Source organism: Ostrea edulis, chromosome 6 (genome assembly GCF_947568905.1).
Source record: "Ostrea edulis chromosome 6, xbOstEdul1.1, whole genome shotgun sequence".
Lineage (NCBI taxonomy): Eukaryota > Metazoa > Mollusca > Bivalvia > Ostreida > Ostreidae > Ostrea > Ostrea edulis.
Genome location: NC_079169.1, coordinates 56291775 through 56311142, shown reverse-complemented (window position 1 = coordinate 56311142; position 19368 = coordinate 56291775). Strand labels below are relative to the sequence as shown.

General features: G+C 36.0%; 1 protein-coding gene across 4 annotated transcripts in view; it reads left to right on the top strand.

The window, feature by feature from the left end:
- LOC125645465 (uncharacterized) overlaps nucleotides 1-19368 on the top strand; it is a 131159-nt gene that overhangs the window by 26923 nt on the left and 84868 nt on the right. For all 4 annotated transcript variants that reach the window (XM_056140156.1, XM_056140157.1, XM_048871005.2 and 1 more), the window contains exons 7-16: nucleotides 784-1026; nucleotides 1409-1580; nucleotides 3156-3322; nucleotides 5988-6218; nucleotides 6809-6941; nucleotides 7216-7382; nucleotides 10929-11168; nucleotides 11290-11431; nucleotides 15481-15641; nucleotides 16291-16545. In XM_056140156.1, coding sequence (XP_055996131.1) covers nucleotides 784-1026; nucleotides 1409-1580; nucleotides 3156-3322; nucleotides 5988-6218; nucleotides 6809-6941; nucleotides 7216-7382; nucleotides 10929-11168; nucleotides 11290-11431; nucleotides 15481-15641; nucleotides 16291-16545 — 1911 coding nt within the window. The remainder of the gene's footprint in view (nucleotides 1-783; nucleotides 1027-1408; nucleotides 1581-3155; nucleotides 3323-5987; nucleotides 6219-6808; nucleotides 6942-7215; nucleotides 7383-10928; nucleotides 11169-11289; nucleotides 11432-15480; nucleotides 15642-16290; nucleotides 16546-19368) is intronic.

Below are 19368 nucleotides of genomic sequence, written 5' to 3'. Positions count from 1 at the left end.
AAAAAATGAAATGGTCCTTATAATTTAGCAATGGTAATGATTTCTGTGTATTATTTGTGAATTTGCAAACACATTACAGCCCCACTTTAGAACATGCGTTTTGATTTAATTCATACCTGACTGATTATTGAAATATAAAAAAATCAATAGACCACTTTGACAAAATTTAAGTATAACCCCCACGACTCATTGCGGACATCGATTCTCGTTTTACTGCACTCCGTCCTTTTAATGTTGTCTTTTGCGATATTATATTACATGCATGCAAGTAACGAAAGAGTTCAGGGTAATATGCATTGAAACTGGCAAATTTGTCATGAATATTACTAACATATTGATGATTGGTTAGGTCGATCGAGTTCAGAATGGACCGGGCACTCTATATCTGGTGAAACTTACCCGTGAACTTATTTTGTCTGATATATAAATATCACCAGCATTTAGGAATGATAGATGAATGCATCCCGTCACCTTCGTCAAAGTCTAAAAGATATTGCACTCAAAAAGAATTTTTCATGACCCACACTGAAATTGATTTTTATCTATCTATCTATCTATCTAGTTTGTAAAAAGAATTCAGTATTTGATGCAGTAAATACATCCAATAGTAAAAGTCGAGAAACACAAAACTATTCATCTATATATATATATATATATATATATATATATATATATATTCAAACATTATGTATTATATGGTGTTCATTCCAAAATCTACTCACCACAGCACTGTAGTACATCAATGACAACTCAGTTGTACGAGTGAAATTTTATACCATTTAGAGTGCCCACAATGGAGATATGGAACAGACTGCATTGTTTGTTCCTGTAACAAAACGAATTCAAAGAGCTGCGATCCTTCAACAGGAGAATGTAAATGTAAATCAGGATTCACTGGCGCCACTTGTGAATGCTTACAGGGAAACAACCCCTGCAATGAAACAATCTCAGACTGTCATGCACAAACAGGACAACCAATCTGTCTTTGCAAATCAGGATTCATTCGCAGAAATCTTAGTTGTACAGGTATTTACTCACCAATTCACATCCTACATAACCATTCTGCAATGACATTAAGTAAACATTTATATATATTCATACATGCAATGTCAGTGAAGGTGTGTGAGTTTTTGGGCTGGTGATTCTAACTTTCCATATTTTAATGCCAGAAAAAATTGTCAATGGGTATGTAAAATTATTTTCATTTTGGGGCTAATGCATTCGGTAATAAAAGTACAGTATTCCATATAAAAAAAGAAAGGAAATGTACGTGAATGGTTGATATAGAGAATTTGTTGGGATATTTAAAGGTAAGCAATCATCAAATATTCGAGGTTCGTAGTTTCTACTTGTGCATCAGTAGGTCAATCAATTACAGTGGTTTCATTTTGTTAAAATCTTACAACAGATCCGATACGACTTGAAAATCAAACCATGTCCATAACAGGCAGTGGAAGTAAAATTTATGAGGGAAGAGTTGGACTTTATGTTAACGGCAGCTGGGGGACAATTTGTGGTGAAAACGGCTATTCTGGGAATAAGATCGCCAACGTTCTGTGTAGAAATCTGGGTCTACCAAGGTATGATATTTGTTGACTTTTATTTCGCACACACACACACACACACACACACACACACACACACACACACACACTATATATATATATATATATATCTTTTATTAGTACGAGTGTGGGATAGGAAAATTGACCGAGTGGAGAAGATTAGCAATCTAGGACGAGGCTTTGGCGAGTCTTTTTCCTGAGGTGAAACTATATTAAGAAAGTTAGCTTCTGAGCATTTGAGCAAAACTGCACAAGTTGCTATAATTAAGTGTGTGTTGGTTCAATATTGATCCCATTTGTGCAAGTATATTATACATGTAAGCCTATTCACTTGAAAAAGTTTTGTGTCCATTCAAATTTTGAAACAGTTTGGTAGGGACTGCATTTTATGTTAATATTTACTTTTATTCCAAGGCAACATTGCAGCTCTGTTTGTTTCCATGTAAATCATAACAGAATTACATGTTGGGTGTAAAAGATTGTCATTTATTTAAAATGACGAAAAATGTGAGTCCTAAAAATACAGAACGAAATTGGCTGGAAGACTCAGACATAAACGCATCTTGACTAGACATGCAATATATAAAAGTTATACATAATAGCTTTCTCCCAGTTACAATATTGTTACAAAAACAAATGCGATGATGCGATAAAATACAATATGAATCTTTACTGGAAACAAAAGCGGTGCATTTGGTAGGGACTACATTTTGTGACGGAAGGATTGTTTAATAAAAAATCTGCATGATTTTATAACTTCTGTGTTATCCTATACATGTATATTGTAATTTGTATACCATTATACTTGTATTTAAGTTTTATAATTATTGATACAAGTAGGTGAGACTTGGAACTAATTCAAATGTTGTAATTCATTAAGATGGTTGATATATCTCTCCAAACAGAACATCGATTCTGAAAACAAAAACTAAATCAATTCATCTGACATTTTGTAATGAGATCTCAGTATTATGGTCAATGATTAAAAAAATTCTATAAACTCCACTCTTTAAAGTTCCATTTTAAAATAAGACTTTGTAACTTACAAAATGTACGTGTAATTTTTAGAAATTAATATCACTGATCTCCTAATTTGATCTTGTAAACTCTCTAATTCTATATCGTGAATTTGTCTCTATACCAAGTGCAAAAAGCTCATAATTTATTTTTAATCTACTAGCATCAAACCTCTTTTGTATCCTTGGGAGACATGATTATGTATCTATTTTATGTAATGAATAGTTTGTGTTTATTATGTTGTGTTGACACCAACAGACAAATCAAGTTTAAACAAATAAGTCTTGAGTAAATTTTCATTAAGTGCAAAACCGTCAAGTTTGAAACCCATGTAAATCAGAATCCGATACAAAATATCTTACTTCTACATTTAACGTAAATCATAGGAAATACATCGTCGAATTGATTTTGTAACGGTGTAAGATAGAAATATCTCACATGGATGTCTCAAATTGTTAATGTCGGTCTCGCACTGGATATATGCCAGGAAATGAAATATTCCCCGTAATATTGGAAAGAGTTAGAATTTATGTTATGTGTAGATAACTTGCATTTGTTTTTGGTTCTCAATAGCACCTACGCTGAAAGTGTACTGGATGCGAATTATCGTCGAGGCACAGGTCCAGTACATTATGGTTTTATACACTGCAGAGGAACAGAGGAGTCGGCCACACGGTGTCGCATTATAGTGACGTCATACTGTGGTCATCGTGACGATCTGGGTATCAAATGTGGAGAGGGTACTGTATTTCTTTGTTTATGATAGGGATATTTTAGAATAATGAAAACAGTGGATAAATTGACATGCAGGGAATACAATCAAATTAAATTGAGGATACTTTCGCTTTGAATTGCATTACGTGCTCTCATTTCTATTAATCATTATCATTATAAATTTATATAGCGCTTTATCTAATTAAAAGACAATTATCCTAAAGGGCTTTACATGTAAAACAATAAAATTTAAGAGTATATCGTATCTTCGTATCTTGAATGTACAGAAACACAAGCTCGTATCCAAGTAATTTCAGTATTCATCACTATAACTTAGATAACTCTGTAATCGTTTTTATCACTTGCTAGTTCATTATTATCAACTGCCATTCACATGAATACGTCACGTACGTTTCAACGTTTAGTCACACGCATTGATCAAAGTAAGTAAAATCCATCTTCTATCTCAAAAGCTTCAATTTCAAGAGAAATGAAGTATTTTAGACTTTAAAACTAAGATCTAATTTACAATTTTCGACGTTGGAATTAGCAATACAATCATTTCAAGACCATCACCAGTACTTTGTCATAGGTATATCACGTTTTCACAACGGTGAAAATCTTATTTGTATGAATATTACCTGTCGAAGACTTTCCAATCTCTCATTCATTCGCATGACCTTTATCTTTATGGACTGCATGAAAATGATCTGGTAGGTATAGGCACTGTATATATCCAGGAGTAAACGACGTCGATATTCTCATCACGGTGTCTGTAAGTTCCCATGTTCTGCTTTTAATCCTTCTCTATACGTTTTCTATTACATTGCGATTTTGGGTATTGTGGTTAGTCCATACATGGAATATTGTTTTGCTCGATGTGACATAGGTAATTGTCATCTTGGGAAATCCAAGGTGCATTGTCAAAATGTTTAACAACAACTTAGTAGTTAGATTACCATAATCAAATTCTCGAAAAACAAATGCACCCTAAGACGATACGGACATCCGAACGAAATGCAGTCCCAAACACTCGGGTATCCAGATTTCTTCTGGTTTTGTCCATAAATGAAGCCTGTTATCTGTTCACAGAGCAACTTATATTTCATCCGAAAATATCACAGATTTCCGATTTTGGTCAACTGTTTAGTTTTTATGATGTCTGCACCATTCAATGCTGGTTTTCCCGAAATTGTTAGAGTCTTTGCTACTTTTCGTCGTGAATACTTCTCTGAAGTGATCGTTTTGACAATGTGTAAGTTAAGTATTGAGCAATGAAATTCCGATGCTAGATCACTTAAATTCTGCCTTCGATCCTTTAATAAATCAAGATATTTAACAATCAATCCGACTGAAGACTTTTTTCAATTAGGACGCCCACTTTGAGCAATGCTTTCAAAAGATGTTCTTTCTACAAATTATTTTTAGAAACTTAGATATTGCAGATGGATCACATCCAGTTCATTCTGCTTCTTCGTTCGTTTTCAAATAAACATACGATGTTCATTTAGAACTGACACCTTTTATCTCTCTGATGCGAAGCGATGTTTTATTTTTACGTCTGCTATGTGTCTATGAATAAGCCCATGTGCTTGTGGGGAATCCCAACATGACGGAGTTGTCTATAATTATTCTATATTTTTATTTCGCTTATGGTAGCTCATTACACCAACATTTTATTGAATGACTCTGTAAAGAACCCATATGAAGTATGATTTCACCATCGAAAGAGTGATTTAAGGTCTTAATCATTTTAAATTAATTTTTTGTGTTTAATTTTTTTAGAATGATAAAAAGGTGTTTTATTTGTAAATACAAGATTTTAAAATCCGAAAATTTACTTTGATTTGGTGTATGATGTAAATATTAAAAACAACCTGCCAAAAAGACTCATGTACATGTAGGCATTCTAATTATCTAATTTTGAACATTTATGAGAATTTCAACGGCTATTTGTTACTTTTGTTTACTTTACGGCTAAAACCTTCAACAAATATGATTTTTAGAAGAAGAAGAAGAAGGAGAGAGAGAGAGAGAGAGAGAGAGAGAGAGAGAGAGAGAGAGAGAGAGAGAGAGAGAGAGAGAACAGTTATTTTTACAGGGTTCAGTACACATGTACAACTTTTTTGGTAATTCATACGACCAAATGACCAATTTCCAGAAATATCACTAATTTTTAGATTTGAACCAAACCATAGAAAATAGAGTTTGTATCACTTTTTCGATGGTGAAGCAATCTTTTTCTCATATCAAATCACCTCGACATATATCATGACTTTATTGTAACGTCATTGTAATGCTTAATGACTGAGGAACTCTCTGTGTCAAACACTGTCTGAGGAAAGGCTTGAAACATGTAGATATTTCCATTCCTCCCATGCGTTCTCTAAATCCAGGATTGTCCCAAAGTTGACCGTAAAGTCGCTAAACATTTGGAATATAACCTTATTCGATTACATATTGTTGTTATACAAAAACAAAGAATGGAACAATAACCAAAGCGGTAAAGGTGCATCTGACATGATATCTGAAAAGGGACACAATGCACGTCGTGTATTTTTCCTAATAATTATTACATTGCAGTCTAATGCCTCTCTTTTTTTAAAAAGCAAAATATGACTGAAATAATTTTAAGAAGTAAATTGTACAGCGTTATAAAATTATACAGTTGTGGGATGATATTTTTTGTAGAATGTCCCGATTTCAAATTCGGAAGCGATTGTCTGAGCTGTCAGTGCGTCCGTTCAAACACACAGTTTTGTAACAAGACGTCTGGGGAGTGTGTTTGTAAAGATGGCTATGAGGGACAGACATGTTCATGTGAGAAAGGCAAACATACGTGTGATCTGCAAACGTCCGTCTGTGAAAATAACATGTGTTATTGCAAGTTTGAGAACAACGAAACAAAATCATCTTGTTTTGGTATGTACATATGTCAGCTCATCGACATATTAAATTCTATGATAATGAGAAATGTATGATGAAAAAAGTGAGGATAACGAACAGTTACCAAGCTCATAATCCTATTAAAAATACAAAGTCGAGAACACGACAGACACGAACCAATGGAAACATCAGGGATGTTATTTGGTGCCCTGTTGACCGGGGACAGTCACCGTGACTCCTCTAGGTGGATTAAGTAAACAGAGTAATCTGTAGTCAAAATCAGTATGAAAAGAAAGACTTGACAAGTAGTATGAAAGACGTCAGATAACATTCGATTTGATGACAGGTTGTATTCGCAAATAAGATAAGTATAACGACCATACAATTTGCGAAATGTTGACTTTGAACGAGGCTGTTGAAACTCCTGCAACATCAACTTATGTGAGGTTTCAAAATGATCATACACAAAGCTTTTTTGTGTGTATCGAAACAGTTGGATGGCATAAACACCATGTGCAAGTGGATGTGATACTGCTACATAAATGTGGGAAATTTATAGGATGGTATTTATGAAAGTTAGTGTTATATATGGGCTTGAGTTTAAAATTCCATTTCTTTTGCGACAGAGAGGCTTCGACTGAACGTGAAAAATGAAAGTGTTTTACAGTACCATACGAATAACAAGTGGAATAATGTATGTAGTGACTCTCTGCATCCATTGGCTGACGAGATTCTCTGTCGTGCGTTGCACCAACCAACGTAAGTTAGCGTGTAAATATGTAAAGCACATGTGATAACTGATACTCCGTTATTGATTTCAAACTTATTTTCATTCAGTGCTACTTCATTCAAAATTGATCTAGACATTTTTCTTCGTTTATTTCAGAAATATTCTATCCAAATCAGAAATTGAACAGCATGCTACACCCTCTCCACTTTCTCTTTCATTCTACCAAAGAGTTAAACAGATGTTAAAAAAGACCCCTATAGATTTATTATATATCGTTTTAACATCACCCAAATTTATTTTAAGGGCTTTTCCAGAGCGCACAGTGGAATACACAGTACAAAAAGGCTACAAGTTAAAAGTTGATAAAAGGTGCCTAGATTCATTCCATACGCCGAGGGCTGAATGTATGGTATTTTCTACCACATTATATGATTGTTACGACGGGATCTTGTTTCTACGGTGCTTAAAAGGTATGAATTTCACTTATCATTAATGATTAAATGGTTGAAATATTTACTGTTAATTTTGAAATCTTAGAAACTATCTGCAGCTGTTCGTAACGCAAGATATGATGATAAAACATTGGAATATTTTAAAGATAGTTCCAAATAATTATCCAGATAGAAATCGATGCTTTTAGAAGGTAAAAATGACATTAAAGGATATTTCAAAAACACTTCATGAAATAAAAGCAAATAAATCACCAGGCTCTGGTGAGTTATCGGCAGAAGTTTTAAAGGTTTTTTCGAAATATCTTGGAACATTTGTTGTAAGGTCTATCAACTATGCGCATGAAAATGACACTCTGTCAATAACACAGAGGCATGGAATTATTACACTTTTACCTAAAGGAGACAAACCAAGACAATATTTTAAAATCAGGTGTCCAATTATACTTCTGAATTCTAGACATAAGATAGCCATTCGTACCATTGTCAATCGATTAAAGACTTGTTTTGATAAACTGATCATTCCTGATCAAACTGGTAAATAGGGGAAACACTCGACTAATGCATACTAAAAAGGAATAACAAATCCCTGGTCATTTACTACGTATACTGGTTTTGGGAAAGCTTCACGGAATTTTATATTTAAAAAAAGACCTTAACTTATTCTAAGTTTGGACCCAATATTCATAAATAGGTAAAATTATTTTATCATAACATCACATCTACTATTAACAGAGATGGCAATCTCTCGGCATCTTTTAATATTCATAGAGGATATAGAAAGGGTGATCCTTTATCATCTCATTTTTCTACTCTGTGCAGAAATTTTAGCAATACTAATAAGAGAAAAAAAATAATAAAAGAATTTAAGGTGTAAATTGAATGAATAATGAAAAGAAAATTTCACAAATAGCTGATGATCTTTGATGGTAATAAGGGATCTATACTTATAAATCAACAAATTTTTCCAATAAACTCCGAAACGCTTGCTCCAGAGGTACTGCTCACACTTTTGATATTGTTTTTTTTTTATCTCATGCATGTGGTGTATATTACAAGCTTTATCACACGTTCGTTAGATAAAACACTTCCGGTCCGAACTACTTTTGACACTGTCCCCGCTTGGATGACCTATTTTCTGTGTTAATGCATATAGATGCATGAATGAAAGCGTATAACTTGTTATTCTGTATTTATCTAGAATTTCGTTTATAGCAAAATTAAAATGACATTGCCCCCACTGACATATAATGCAAGTTACCGGACATAATAATGTTAATTCGATCAATAACTTCTCAAAAAGAACCAAGTATTCACAAGCACATATTGAATGTAATGAATCTCAACAGCTTTACTTGCTAAAGTGCCTCAAGATTTCCTTTCGCACTCACATCCAAAGAAAACAATTTTCATCCATGGTATCTTATATAAAAATGCCCTTTGTAATATATATGAATCGATTATAAGCGCACTGGTTTTTTGTTTTTTTTAACGCGTAAGGAAAATTAATACGTACACATGTACGACGCCTTAGCCAAGGATTCAAAACAAATTCAATCAGCTGTTTCTACCACACTGGGAATCATTTCAAAATTAAGCGAAAAGAAGACGTATGAGATAAATAGAACATCTATAATTGTGTATTTTGATATTTTGGTTTATCCAACTCGTTGATATGGTGTATTTATTCGCTCGGCAAGCGTCGCGAATGAATACACCATCCGAGCAAATGAATACACCATATCAACTCGCTGGATAAACCAAATATCAAAACACGCAATATAGATATCCTCTTTTTATGTGAGGTGAAGTCCCTAAGCTATAATAGAATTTTACTTGATTAGTAAATATTGTAAAATTAATTAAAAACCTACTTTGATTTTCGATAAACTACCCTGAAATAGCAAATTTGAGAGTAAAGTGGTCGATCTAAACCAGTTTTCTTTTCTTTTCTTTTTTTGATATGATATGAAGTTAATCCGTTGTTTATAAATGCTTCATTTTGATCTTATAGAAGAAATAAATTTTCAATTATGCCTGTTCGTTTCTTCAATCTTGAATCAACTTTATGGGAATTTCCAGAACAAAGCAAGGTAACATCGTAGGTCTAGACGCTTAGGTCTACAATTAAGCGCCCATTCTCGGGCCTTTACGGCAAGCCGAAAAGTTGTGATTGGTTTACAACATGACCAGCATACATACCATATTTATCATTTTATAAGATTACTTATATACATGTCAGTCAACGAAGGACACCCCCCCCTCCCGAGACCAACGATCTGACACATCAATAAATTTTTCAATACGATATTCATCTGATATTTTCGATGATCTCAATTTTTCCGTAATTAGAAAAATTACTGTTACGACTAGCTTTTTGTAATAATTTATTAACAGTTACTAATACATACAAACACATGGATAAACGCAAAAAAGTTTTTCTTTGATTGAACATATTTTCTTATTACACGGATCTTGAAAGTAAGTAATAAGTCGAAAACTGTCCATTATGTCAGATATCGAATGGTCTGGGACTATTATGGGAAGTTTTCGCCTTATAACTTAAAAAACATTTTACCGAATTTAGTTTGTACACTACCTGACAATGTCCAAGAAATCAGGTCACTGTTTACAATACAACAGTTTTTCTGTTTGTCATTCCATTGGCTAATCCAGAGTGGTATTCACTCCTCCCCCCGCCCCCCCCCCCCTCCGTTTGACAGAAAATGTTGCTTATTAAGGGTAAAAATCAGCATTTTGGGGATGGAAACCCCCTTCAAAAACCAAAATTAATGGTAGAACCCCTCCCTTAAAAAAATGCTGGATCCGCCCCTGCATTCATATAGTGCATTGTGTTTTCGATTGTTGCGTTTGACGAGAAGAAACGATGTGTATTCATAATTTATCCCTTAAATTGTCGCACTTGACAAATATTACAATTATAAACACATTCACAATACTGAGTTTTAAAATTTGAAATTATGAACGACATTTCATTGTGTCTTTGTTTAACTATCGGCATGACGGAGTACAATTGCATTCGTAAAATCATTATCTGATTTTCAATACGAAGAGAGATCACCTGCATATATGCCATACTAGGAACATTTAATTTTGAGCTCCAAGTGACTTCCTAATAATAAATTTTTATTTACTGTATATGATACAAATAAATATAATATAACTAATACACGTAATTATTCAGAAATTGATAGACGTAAAAGATTAGAAGTAAAGATATCGTTCATCTAATTCATATGCGCAACAATTCAAACACGCATTAAAAATTCCTTCCTTTACGCAATATTACTAGTATTTAATTGTGGTACCCCGCGCTTGCGCGGGATTTCATCTAGTCTCTTTTAGAAAAAATAAAAGTATATGCAACACTTCTTTAAAGCGACATAAATGCATTATGTTTTATTCACGATCTTTAAAATGAAAAAAAAACCAACCCCACAATGACAATGAACAGTGATTAATCTCAAAAATACCATGAAGAATACAAAATTAAGAATAGCACAATTTCCGAAATCCATATTTTAAATCAATTCTCTTGTGAAACAGAAAACCCATATTGGACGTATCGTGAAGGCGATGAAAGCGCAGAATGTCCATGCAACAGGACGAACACTGAACGTTGTGACAAGACTGGGAAATGTATCTGTAAATCAGGATACGAGGGGGCGCTTTGTAACTGTGTGAAGAATACCTGTAACACCGCCGTGGCATTTTGTCAAAACAATCAGAACGGAACCAAATGCTTGTGCAAACCAGGCTACGAAAACCGAGGGTATAATTGTGAAGGTATTTTGTCTTCATTAACTTTGCCTTGTGTCACAATGTTCAATCAAATGACCATTTAGCACTGATCGTTTAATGTTTTCATGACAGCAGTCCAGTTCACAACTGAGTATGCACATTGTAGATTCCCTGAGAATGAACACGAGCAATCCAACACTACGAAGTTTTAAGAGAATAGAGTATAAAGTTGGTAGTTCCTGGGTTCCTGTTAAAGGCAATAGATATTCCTCAATTACTACAATGTGTGAAATACTAGGACTACCGACGTGAGTTACACTGTTTAATGTATGTCTGGTCTTTAATGATTTGATGTATGAAATATATACTACTCAAAATTTGATAAGGATCATAGATATTTTTCTGTTTAAAAAATTAATAACTGCATCACTGGCAATGTTGTGTCCAAGTGAAATAAAAAACGTCTTCAACAAACTTGTACGTGCATTTCATGCCATGGGAAATGCGTTTCTCATCACAGTTTATGCCTTTGCTACCATTGCACGATTTTCACTCAGGCATCGGTGTCTAATTTTTTCTAAAATTTCAAACTCACTTGAGTGTTTACACTACGTTTATCAACACAATGCTCCCTCAATGTGTAAGGCGTCGCCTGACGACAGAACAACTGGACAGATGTATTCGAATGCTTGACGCTGGCTATTCACAACGTGACGTTGCAAATGCACTAAATGTCAGCCAGGGCGTTGTAAACAGGGCCTGGAACCGACAGCAAACTTTTGGTACAGCAGCACACCGACATGTGGGTGGTCGTCAGAGGTCGACAACCCAACGCCAAGACCATTTTGTGGCTCTTCAGGCACGACACCATGCCTTCTGGACAGCAACCAGCCTACGTAACGACCTCCTGAACGCCTCGGGGATGAATGTGTCCACTCAGACGATACGGAATCGGCTTCACAATGCAGGTCTCAACTCGAGAAGGACATGTGTTCGAGTCCCTCTGACTGTTCAACACTGGCGGGAGCGATTGGACTGGGCTGAAGATCATGTCACTTGGACACAGAACGATTGGGTTCAAGTTCTGTTCACCGATGAGTCCGTGTATTGTTTGGACTTTACAGACAGGAGGCACCGAGTGTGGCGACGACAACGTGAACGTTTCCATGATGCCAACATCAGTGAACATGACCGTTATGGTGGTGGTTCCATCATGGTCTGGGGTGGAATCAGCAGGGATGGAAGAACAGATCTCCATGTCCTGGAGAGAGGAACAATGACGGGGGTGCGGTACCGGGATGAGATCCTCGATGTTTACGTCAGACCCTACGCTGGTGCTGTTGGCCCTGAGTTCATCCTGATGGATGATAACGCCCGTCCTCATCGCGCCAGGGTGGTGGAGAAGTACCTTCAGCAGGAGACAATTGTCCGTATGGACTGGCCAGCACGCTCGCCGGACTTGAACCCGATTGAGCATGTATGGAACATGCTGCAGGTTGCCCTTTCACGCCGTAGAGCACAACCCACTACTTTGGCAGAGCTCGGAAACGCCCTCGTGGAAGAGTGGAACAACCTTCCCATTGGAAACATCCGGGTGCTTATTGACAGCATGGCTCGACGTTGTCAAGCCGTCATTGATGCAAGGGGAGGCCATACCCGGTATTGACACTTCATCGACTAAGTGTAATGATGGACTATCCCCCAAAACTGTGTAATTCTTTCTCTGGTTTGCTGTTAACTTTTTGTAATGAAATGCCTTTTGGTGTTGTTATCAGATTTCAAGCATTCCGTATTGATAAAAGTTCATGCCGTTCATGAATTTTCATTCATAACCTGAGTAAACACGTTTCTGAGTCAAATTTATGTCTTTTGTTATGTTAGTGGTAAATCACACACATATAACCTAGTGATCCTTATCAAATTTTGAGTAGTATATATTGATAATGATGTGCGTTTTGAAAATTGTTTGCAAATCGTTACGTAATGATAACACATCAATGTCAAATTTAAAAGTTTAGCGCTTATATTTACATGAAATAAAGATTCCAATGTAATACATCATTTTCTGGAAATCTCCTTTCTTGTAAGTCAACAAGTTGGAATATTCATGGGTGTTCTGTTCAACGAAATGGTAGTGTGACATCAACAATGTACATGTGCAAAAATGTTGAGAAACGAACAGATTTACCTTAGGTTTGAAAAATTATCCTTTCTAGTCCATCATATATATCTACATGAAAAAGTAAAGATAACGAACAAAAGTCCTTGCATACAAAGAATACAAAATTGAGATTAGGCCAAACCCGAACCTCTGGCAACACCAGAGGCTCGATCATGTGCCTAGGAGAAGTAAACATCCCCGGTTGACTGGCTACACCCACCGTGAGCGCTATATCTTGATCAGGTGATAATAACAATCTTTAACCGAAATCAGTATGTAGAGGACAAATTAATCTTAATATACATGTACTGTATTGAACAAGTATCTCTGTAATTAACAATAAATTCTAAGAAACAAACATATGTGAAACAAAGACTTGCTTGATGATTCTGCACCCGTGAGTCCATTCATTCCTACTCGCTCGTTCTCATGAATAATTAATGAGGCAATTTGATTGGACGCTCATAGTACATTCTGAGCGAATTTGTCCAATCAACAAGACGCTTTTAGCCCAATTTCGGTATACAATTGATGTGATAGCAAAGTTCACTCGACCAACCTCGGCATATTCGTACCTCATACAGATGTAGGTTCCCGAATTAGCAGAGATTGACAGAATAAGCAAAATTAAGTTATTGCTACCTTTAAAAACAGAAGAGTTCCGTTACTATAACGATTACTTTAATTGGACGATATTTTTGAATATTTACTCATGAGAACGAGCGAGTAGAAATGAATGAACCCAAGGGTGATGGAGAGAGGAACGAAGCGTACGTGGGTTTCCAACGATGATCCTTTATGAAGTCTGCATTAGTTGGATTCGTTTTTCATTTGGAAAGCAGTAGTATGTGTTTATCAGGAACGATGTTTTGATTCTGTTTTAAGGAAACACAGGGCAATAGTCACCTAAACTAGTCGTTTTAAATTCTTTTCCTGCAAAAATATTGGTTTTTTCATGAAACTGTTCCCTTTTTTCATACCAGAAACATAAATGTTTAAATTCCACAATTTACACTTGCAAAAACCATTGACGGACATAAATGTATGACAAAAGAAAACATTAATGTGTATGATACATATGTCTACAGGTTAAGCCATTCTTGGCACACTGATTTGACTGCGGATAACTCCGTTTACCTGATCAGGATATGGGGCTCACGGCGGATGTGACCGGTCAACAGGGGATGCTTACTCCTCCTAGGCACCTGATCCCACCTCTGGTGTGACCAGGGGTCCGTGTTTGCCCAACTATCTATTTTGTATTGCTTGTAGGAGTTATGAGATTGATCACTGTTCGTTATCTTCAATTTGCATGGAAGAAGGCTTTATTAATGCTAAATAGGCCTAGATGATATACTTGTACTTTCACCCCAAAACACATTTATTTATTTCTGTTTCAAAATTCGACCAATAATGGTTCTTATATTTTCGAAGTGAAAATAAATTCAAGAATATTACAGTGTTACACTATCTTCCAAACTTTAAAAATACTCTTGGACATTGATAAGACGACAGAATTCACAACTAGCAAAATGGTTACCAATTTTGAGAGAGATACTACGGATATCTGTGTTGTTTATCGTGCAAAATCCCACGAATCTGCTTTCATTTGGAAAGGAATTTTCTTTGTATTTCAGTTACATTAATTGATTAATCGTTTACCCGATCAAAAATGCGGGGTTCACGGAGGGAGTGACCGATCAACAGGAAATGCTTACTCCCCCTAGGCACCTGATCCCACCTCTGGTGTATCCAAGGGTCCGAGTTTGCCCAATTCTTTATTTTGTATTGCTTATAGGAGTTATGAGGTTGATCACTGTTCGTTATCTTCGCCTTTCATTCAGTACAATTTGGTCGTATGGAAAACGAATATAACAAGCATGGATGAATCGTATAAATCCACGAAATAAAACGAATACAAAAGCAGGAACCCAGCAGACCCTGACCTCTGGAAATACCAGAGCTTTGTATAGTACAACCAGGATCGCCAAGTGCACAGTGGATTCAAGATTTTTTTTTGTGATTCTTTCAATTTTTCACAAATGGAATCGGAGATAAAAATGTCATTTGTGAAATGATTTACTTACTATTCTGTCAGCCTCATGCACTCTTCAACTCTATATATGATTGTAACACGATGAAGAAAACGAAAGTACAATTTCCGAAGCATTTAATTCATATTTTCTCTCATTCTAGGTTTTACAATAGAATGTCCACAGACATCAGTTCACAATATGCAAAGGTAGTAAATCCTGAATGTGCCAGAGATGTGCATATTGGAATGAGTCTCAATTATACGAAGTGTTTAAAACACTCCCCGTATTCGACAGCAGTAGAAACTGCTTTATGTTCAAACGGTAAGTCTTTCATTTTGAATCCTTTTTATACGCCCGTCTTAAGACGGGACGTATTATGGTATGGCGTTCATGTCCGTCCGTCCGTCCGTCTGTCCGTCCGTCTGTTAGCTTTTTCGTGTCCGACCCGTAACTTAAATACTACAAGGCCTAGAATCATCAAACTTTGTCTGTAGATACATCTTGGGTAGAAGGTGTGTTGCACATTAAAACCAGGTCACTGTGACTTTTCATTAAGAAGATATGGCCATATATGGCAAAAACTTGTCCGGCTCATAACTTGAAAACTATTAGACATAGAATCACCAAAATTGGTCAACTAATGCATCTTGGGTAGAAGGTGTGTCGCATCCTACTTTAAGGTCACTGTGACATTTAATTAAGGTGATATAAAAAATGTTTTAATGGGTACAATCTATACTGTTAACAATATGTGACGGGCGTATCATGTGCCGTGACGGTGAACTTTATTACAAAAACATTGCATCTTATCCCAACAGTGATGATTATTTGTATTTTGTGTAAAAATGTTTTTAAAATATTTTATCCAATACAATGCAGTGGTCTCAACATCTCCTTTAAATCTGTTTCCTATGAATCACGACTGGTTTGCACTGATTCAAGATGATAAATGTTGTCTGATTTATTTCAGATTGCCCCAGCATGATGTTTTACAATACCACATCTTTTGAGTGTGTACAGTGTAGCTGTAACAAGAACAACACCGTTTCCTGTAACCAGACGACAGGGGAGTGCAACTGTAAGGCAGGGTTTTTCGGACCGTCATGTGACTGCATCCAAAACCTACACAACTGTAACAACACCTACTCCTACTGCTCCTTCCAAGGAAGCGCACCTACCTGTACTTGTCGTCTTGGGTTTTACGGGAAAAATTTGGGCTGTTTTGGTACGTATGATGATAGGGAATGTCTATTTTCATCGCAAATACAAACTCGAATGAAAATGTCGAGCACGCAATTTTCAATGTGTCCATATCTGCCAAACAAATAACCATTCAATGCTGAAATTAACATAACGCTAGGATTAGGTACAGTTGCCGTTAAAAACAAGTAGCGCGGACAAACCATATCCATGTACTTGTATCTGCTACATTTAATCTTTTAGAGTTTTTGTATGTCGCAGTTGTAGGTTTCATAACCTAATAGATATATTTACATTTTGATTTTAGCTTTAAATTTCTTTACCCATACCTCGGAATACAAAATACTGGTTATATGCTTCTAAACAGTGCGTTGTCAATAGTCAATGATTTACCCCATTTGACGAAGAACGATACAAAAACAAGCAAGTGGGGACATTTTCTATTATAACAACACTAGAATAGTTCGTATCATTCCTATGCAAGATTCGGAGAAATACAGGTTTCCTGTCCTAGTTTCACACTAACTGTCAACAAACGATTCTCATCTTTCACTTGCGCCGAGTCATCGTTTGCACACGACTGACTATTTTCCTTAACAATATTAGCCTATGAACATTCCATACATGTAATGACGAATGGTACGAACTATTCTAGTGCTGTTAGAATAGAAAAATAGCCCAAGCCACATGACAAAGAATGATATAAAAACAAGCAAGTGGACCAGCATTCAAGGAGAATGGTACGGAAGCCGATAGGTGCCAGGGTATAGAATTAATACTTATTTAACTGGCGGCCGCCACTTAATTTAACCGGCGGCCGCCACTTATTATCTGGTGGCCGCCGCTTAATAACTGGCGGCCGCCACTTAATTTATCTGGCGGCCGCCACTTAATTTAACTGGCGGCCGCCACTTATTATCTGGCGACCGCCAGTTAATTATATGGCGGCCGCCAGTTAATTTAACTGGCGGCCACCAGATAAATTAACTGGCGGCCGCCACTTAATTTATATGGCGGCCGTCAGTTAATTTAAATCATTTATATGGCTGTCACCAGTTATTCAATTCCTCTCTCTTTCTCTATCTCTCTCTCAAAATGAAAGGGGTGTAATCCATCCCCAATGCTTAGTAAAATGTATGTGATATATTTATACATGTATATACAATTAAGAGCATTAAATTATTGTTTTTCGATTGTACTGTTAAATACGTAGAACCACGGGGCTGACCCTCCATTTTTTTGACAACGTTCAATTTCTATTATTTTCACATGCAAACTAAATTATTTTCACATGTGAAATAAGATTAATTGGCGGATTGGCCCCCACCCCCACTCTTTGGGTGGTAGTAATGAATGGTAAAAATGTAATAATGGATGAACTGATCAATTGAAGGATAAACGGAGTCCCCTCCCTCCAATTTAGGAGTACGAAGTTTGGACAAAAGAGACCTTTTAGGTTCCTTTTCTGCTTGTAAACAATTGTAGAAGACAATTTCTCCTCCGACTGTCCCTATACACTTTGAAAAACGATGCTACGTGTTTGCGTACTATTCTAAATCTTTCCAAAATAATCACTCAGCGATACGAATTATATTGCTTTTGCAATTGGCAGCCGCCATATATACATTAAGTGGCGGCGCCAGATAAAATAACTGGCGGCCGCCAGATAATAAGTGGCGGCCGCCAGTTAATTTATTTGGCGGCCGCCAGTTAATAAGTGTCGGCCCCCAGTTAAATTAAGTGACAGCCGCCACATAAATTAAGTGGCGGCCGCCAGTTAAATAAATATTAATTCTATACCCTGGCACCTATCGGCTTCCGTAGAATGGAAATATAAAAACTGGTTATCATATCATTGTATTTCGTTGTTTGTAAAATTAACCTTCTAATACGTTGACGGCGCGGTGTTACCTTTAGGGCGATCTCAGCTATATACAGTGTATAGATGAGCGAACTGCAAAATACATTTTTGTAGTCTTGCTTTTTTTCGGTATAATAAACAATTTATTGCATGATTGTTCGGGAGATACGAAGATTTATTCACTCAATAAAAATCGTATTCCTTTTGGGTGTTGCCCTCGAGGAATATCATTTTTCTTGGGTGAATAAATCTTCATATCTCCCTCACTATCTTGCGATAAATGTAGAATAACATCTCCTCTACGAGACTGATTAATAAGGGTTTCTTCATCAACTTTCATGTTTGGGTCACTTGAGTCAGTCAGGTGACCTTTTGCAATTGGTCTGCATCCATCGTCGTCCGTTATGCGATAGGAATTGACCATTTGACTTGTTCCTGATAGCTATTATTCCAATTCTTTTTCAAATTTTGTATGAAGCATCTGTGGGACAAGGGGCATAAATTGTAAATTCCAGAGCTCTTGCACCCCTGGGCTTTAGAAGAGGAGTAAAACTGCCAGAAATTGACAAATATTCAAAACTCTTATCTACTTTACATTAGTAAAAAATCTAAATGCATATTCATATAGAGCGAGGAATTCTAAATTTCATGATCATCGGGGTAGGGTTTAGATTCCAGATCTGGGGTGAAAATTGATGCAATGCATATAGTGTTTAAAGCATTTTGATAAAACATCTTAATTAATGTTATTGATACTAATTGAAACTAGATGAATGTTTAGGAGTAGGTAGTTCTTTACCAAAATTGTAAATTTCACGACCCTAGTGTTATGGGGTTGGTTCCAGGGCAGGACAACAATCATCATGGTGGTTATTGTCTTTATCATTTGAAAGACTTCCTCTTCAATTTTGCTGATACTGTTTGGAAACTTAATGAATATTTACGGAAAGGAAAAAACGATGTACCAAATTTGAGAACTTCACAACC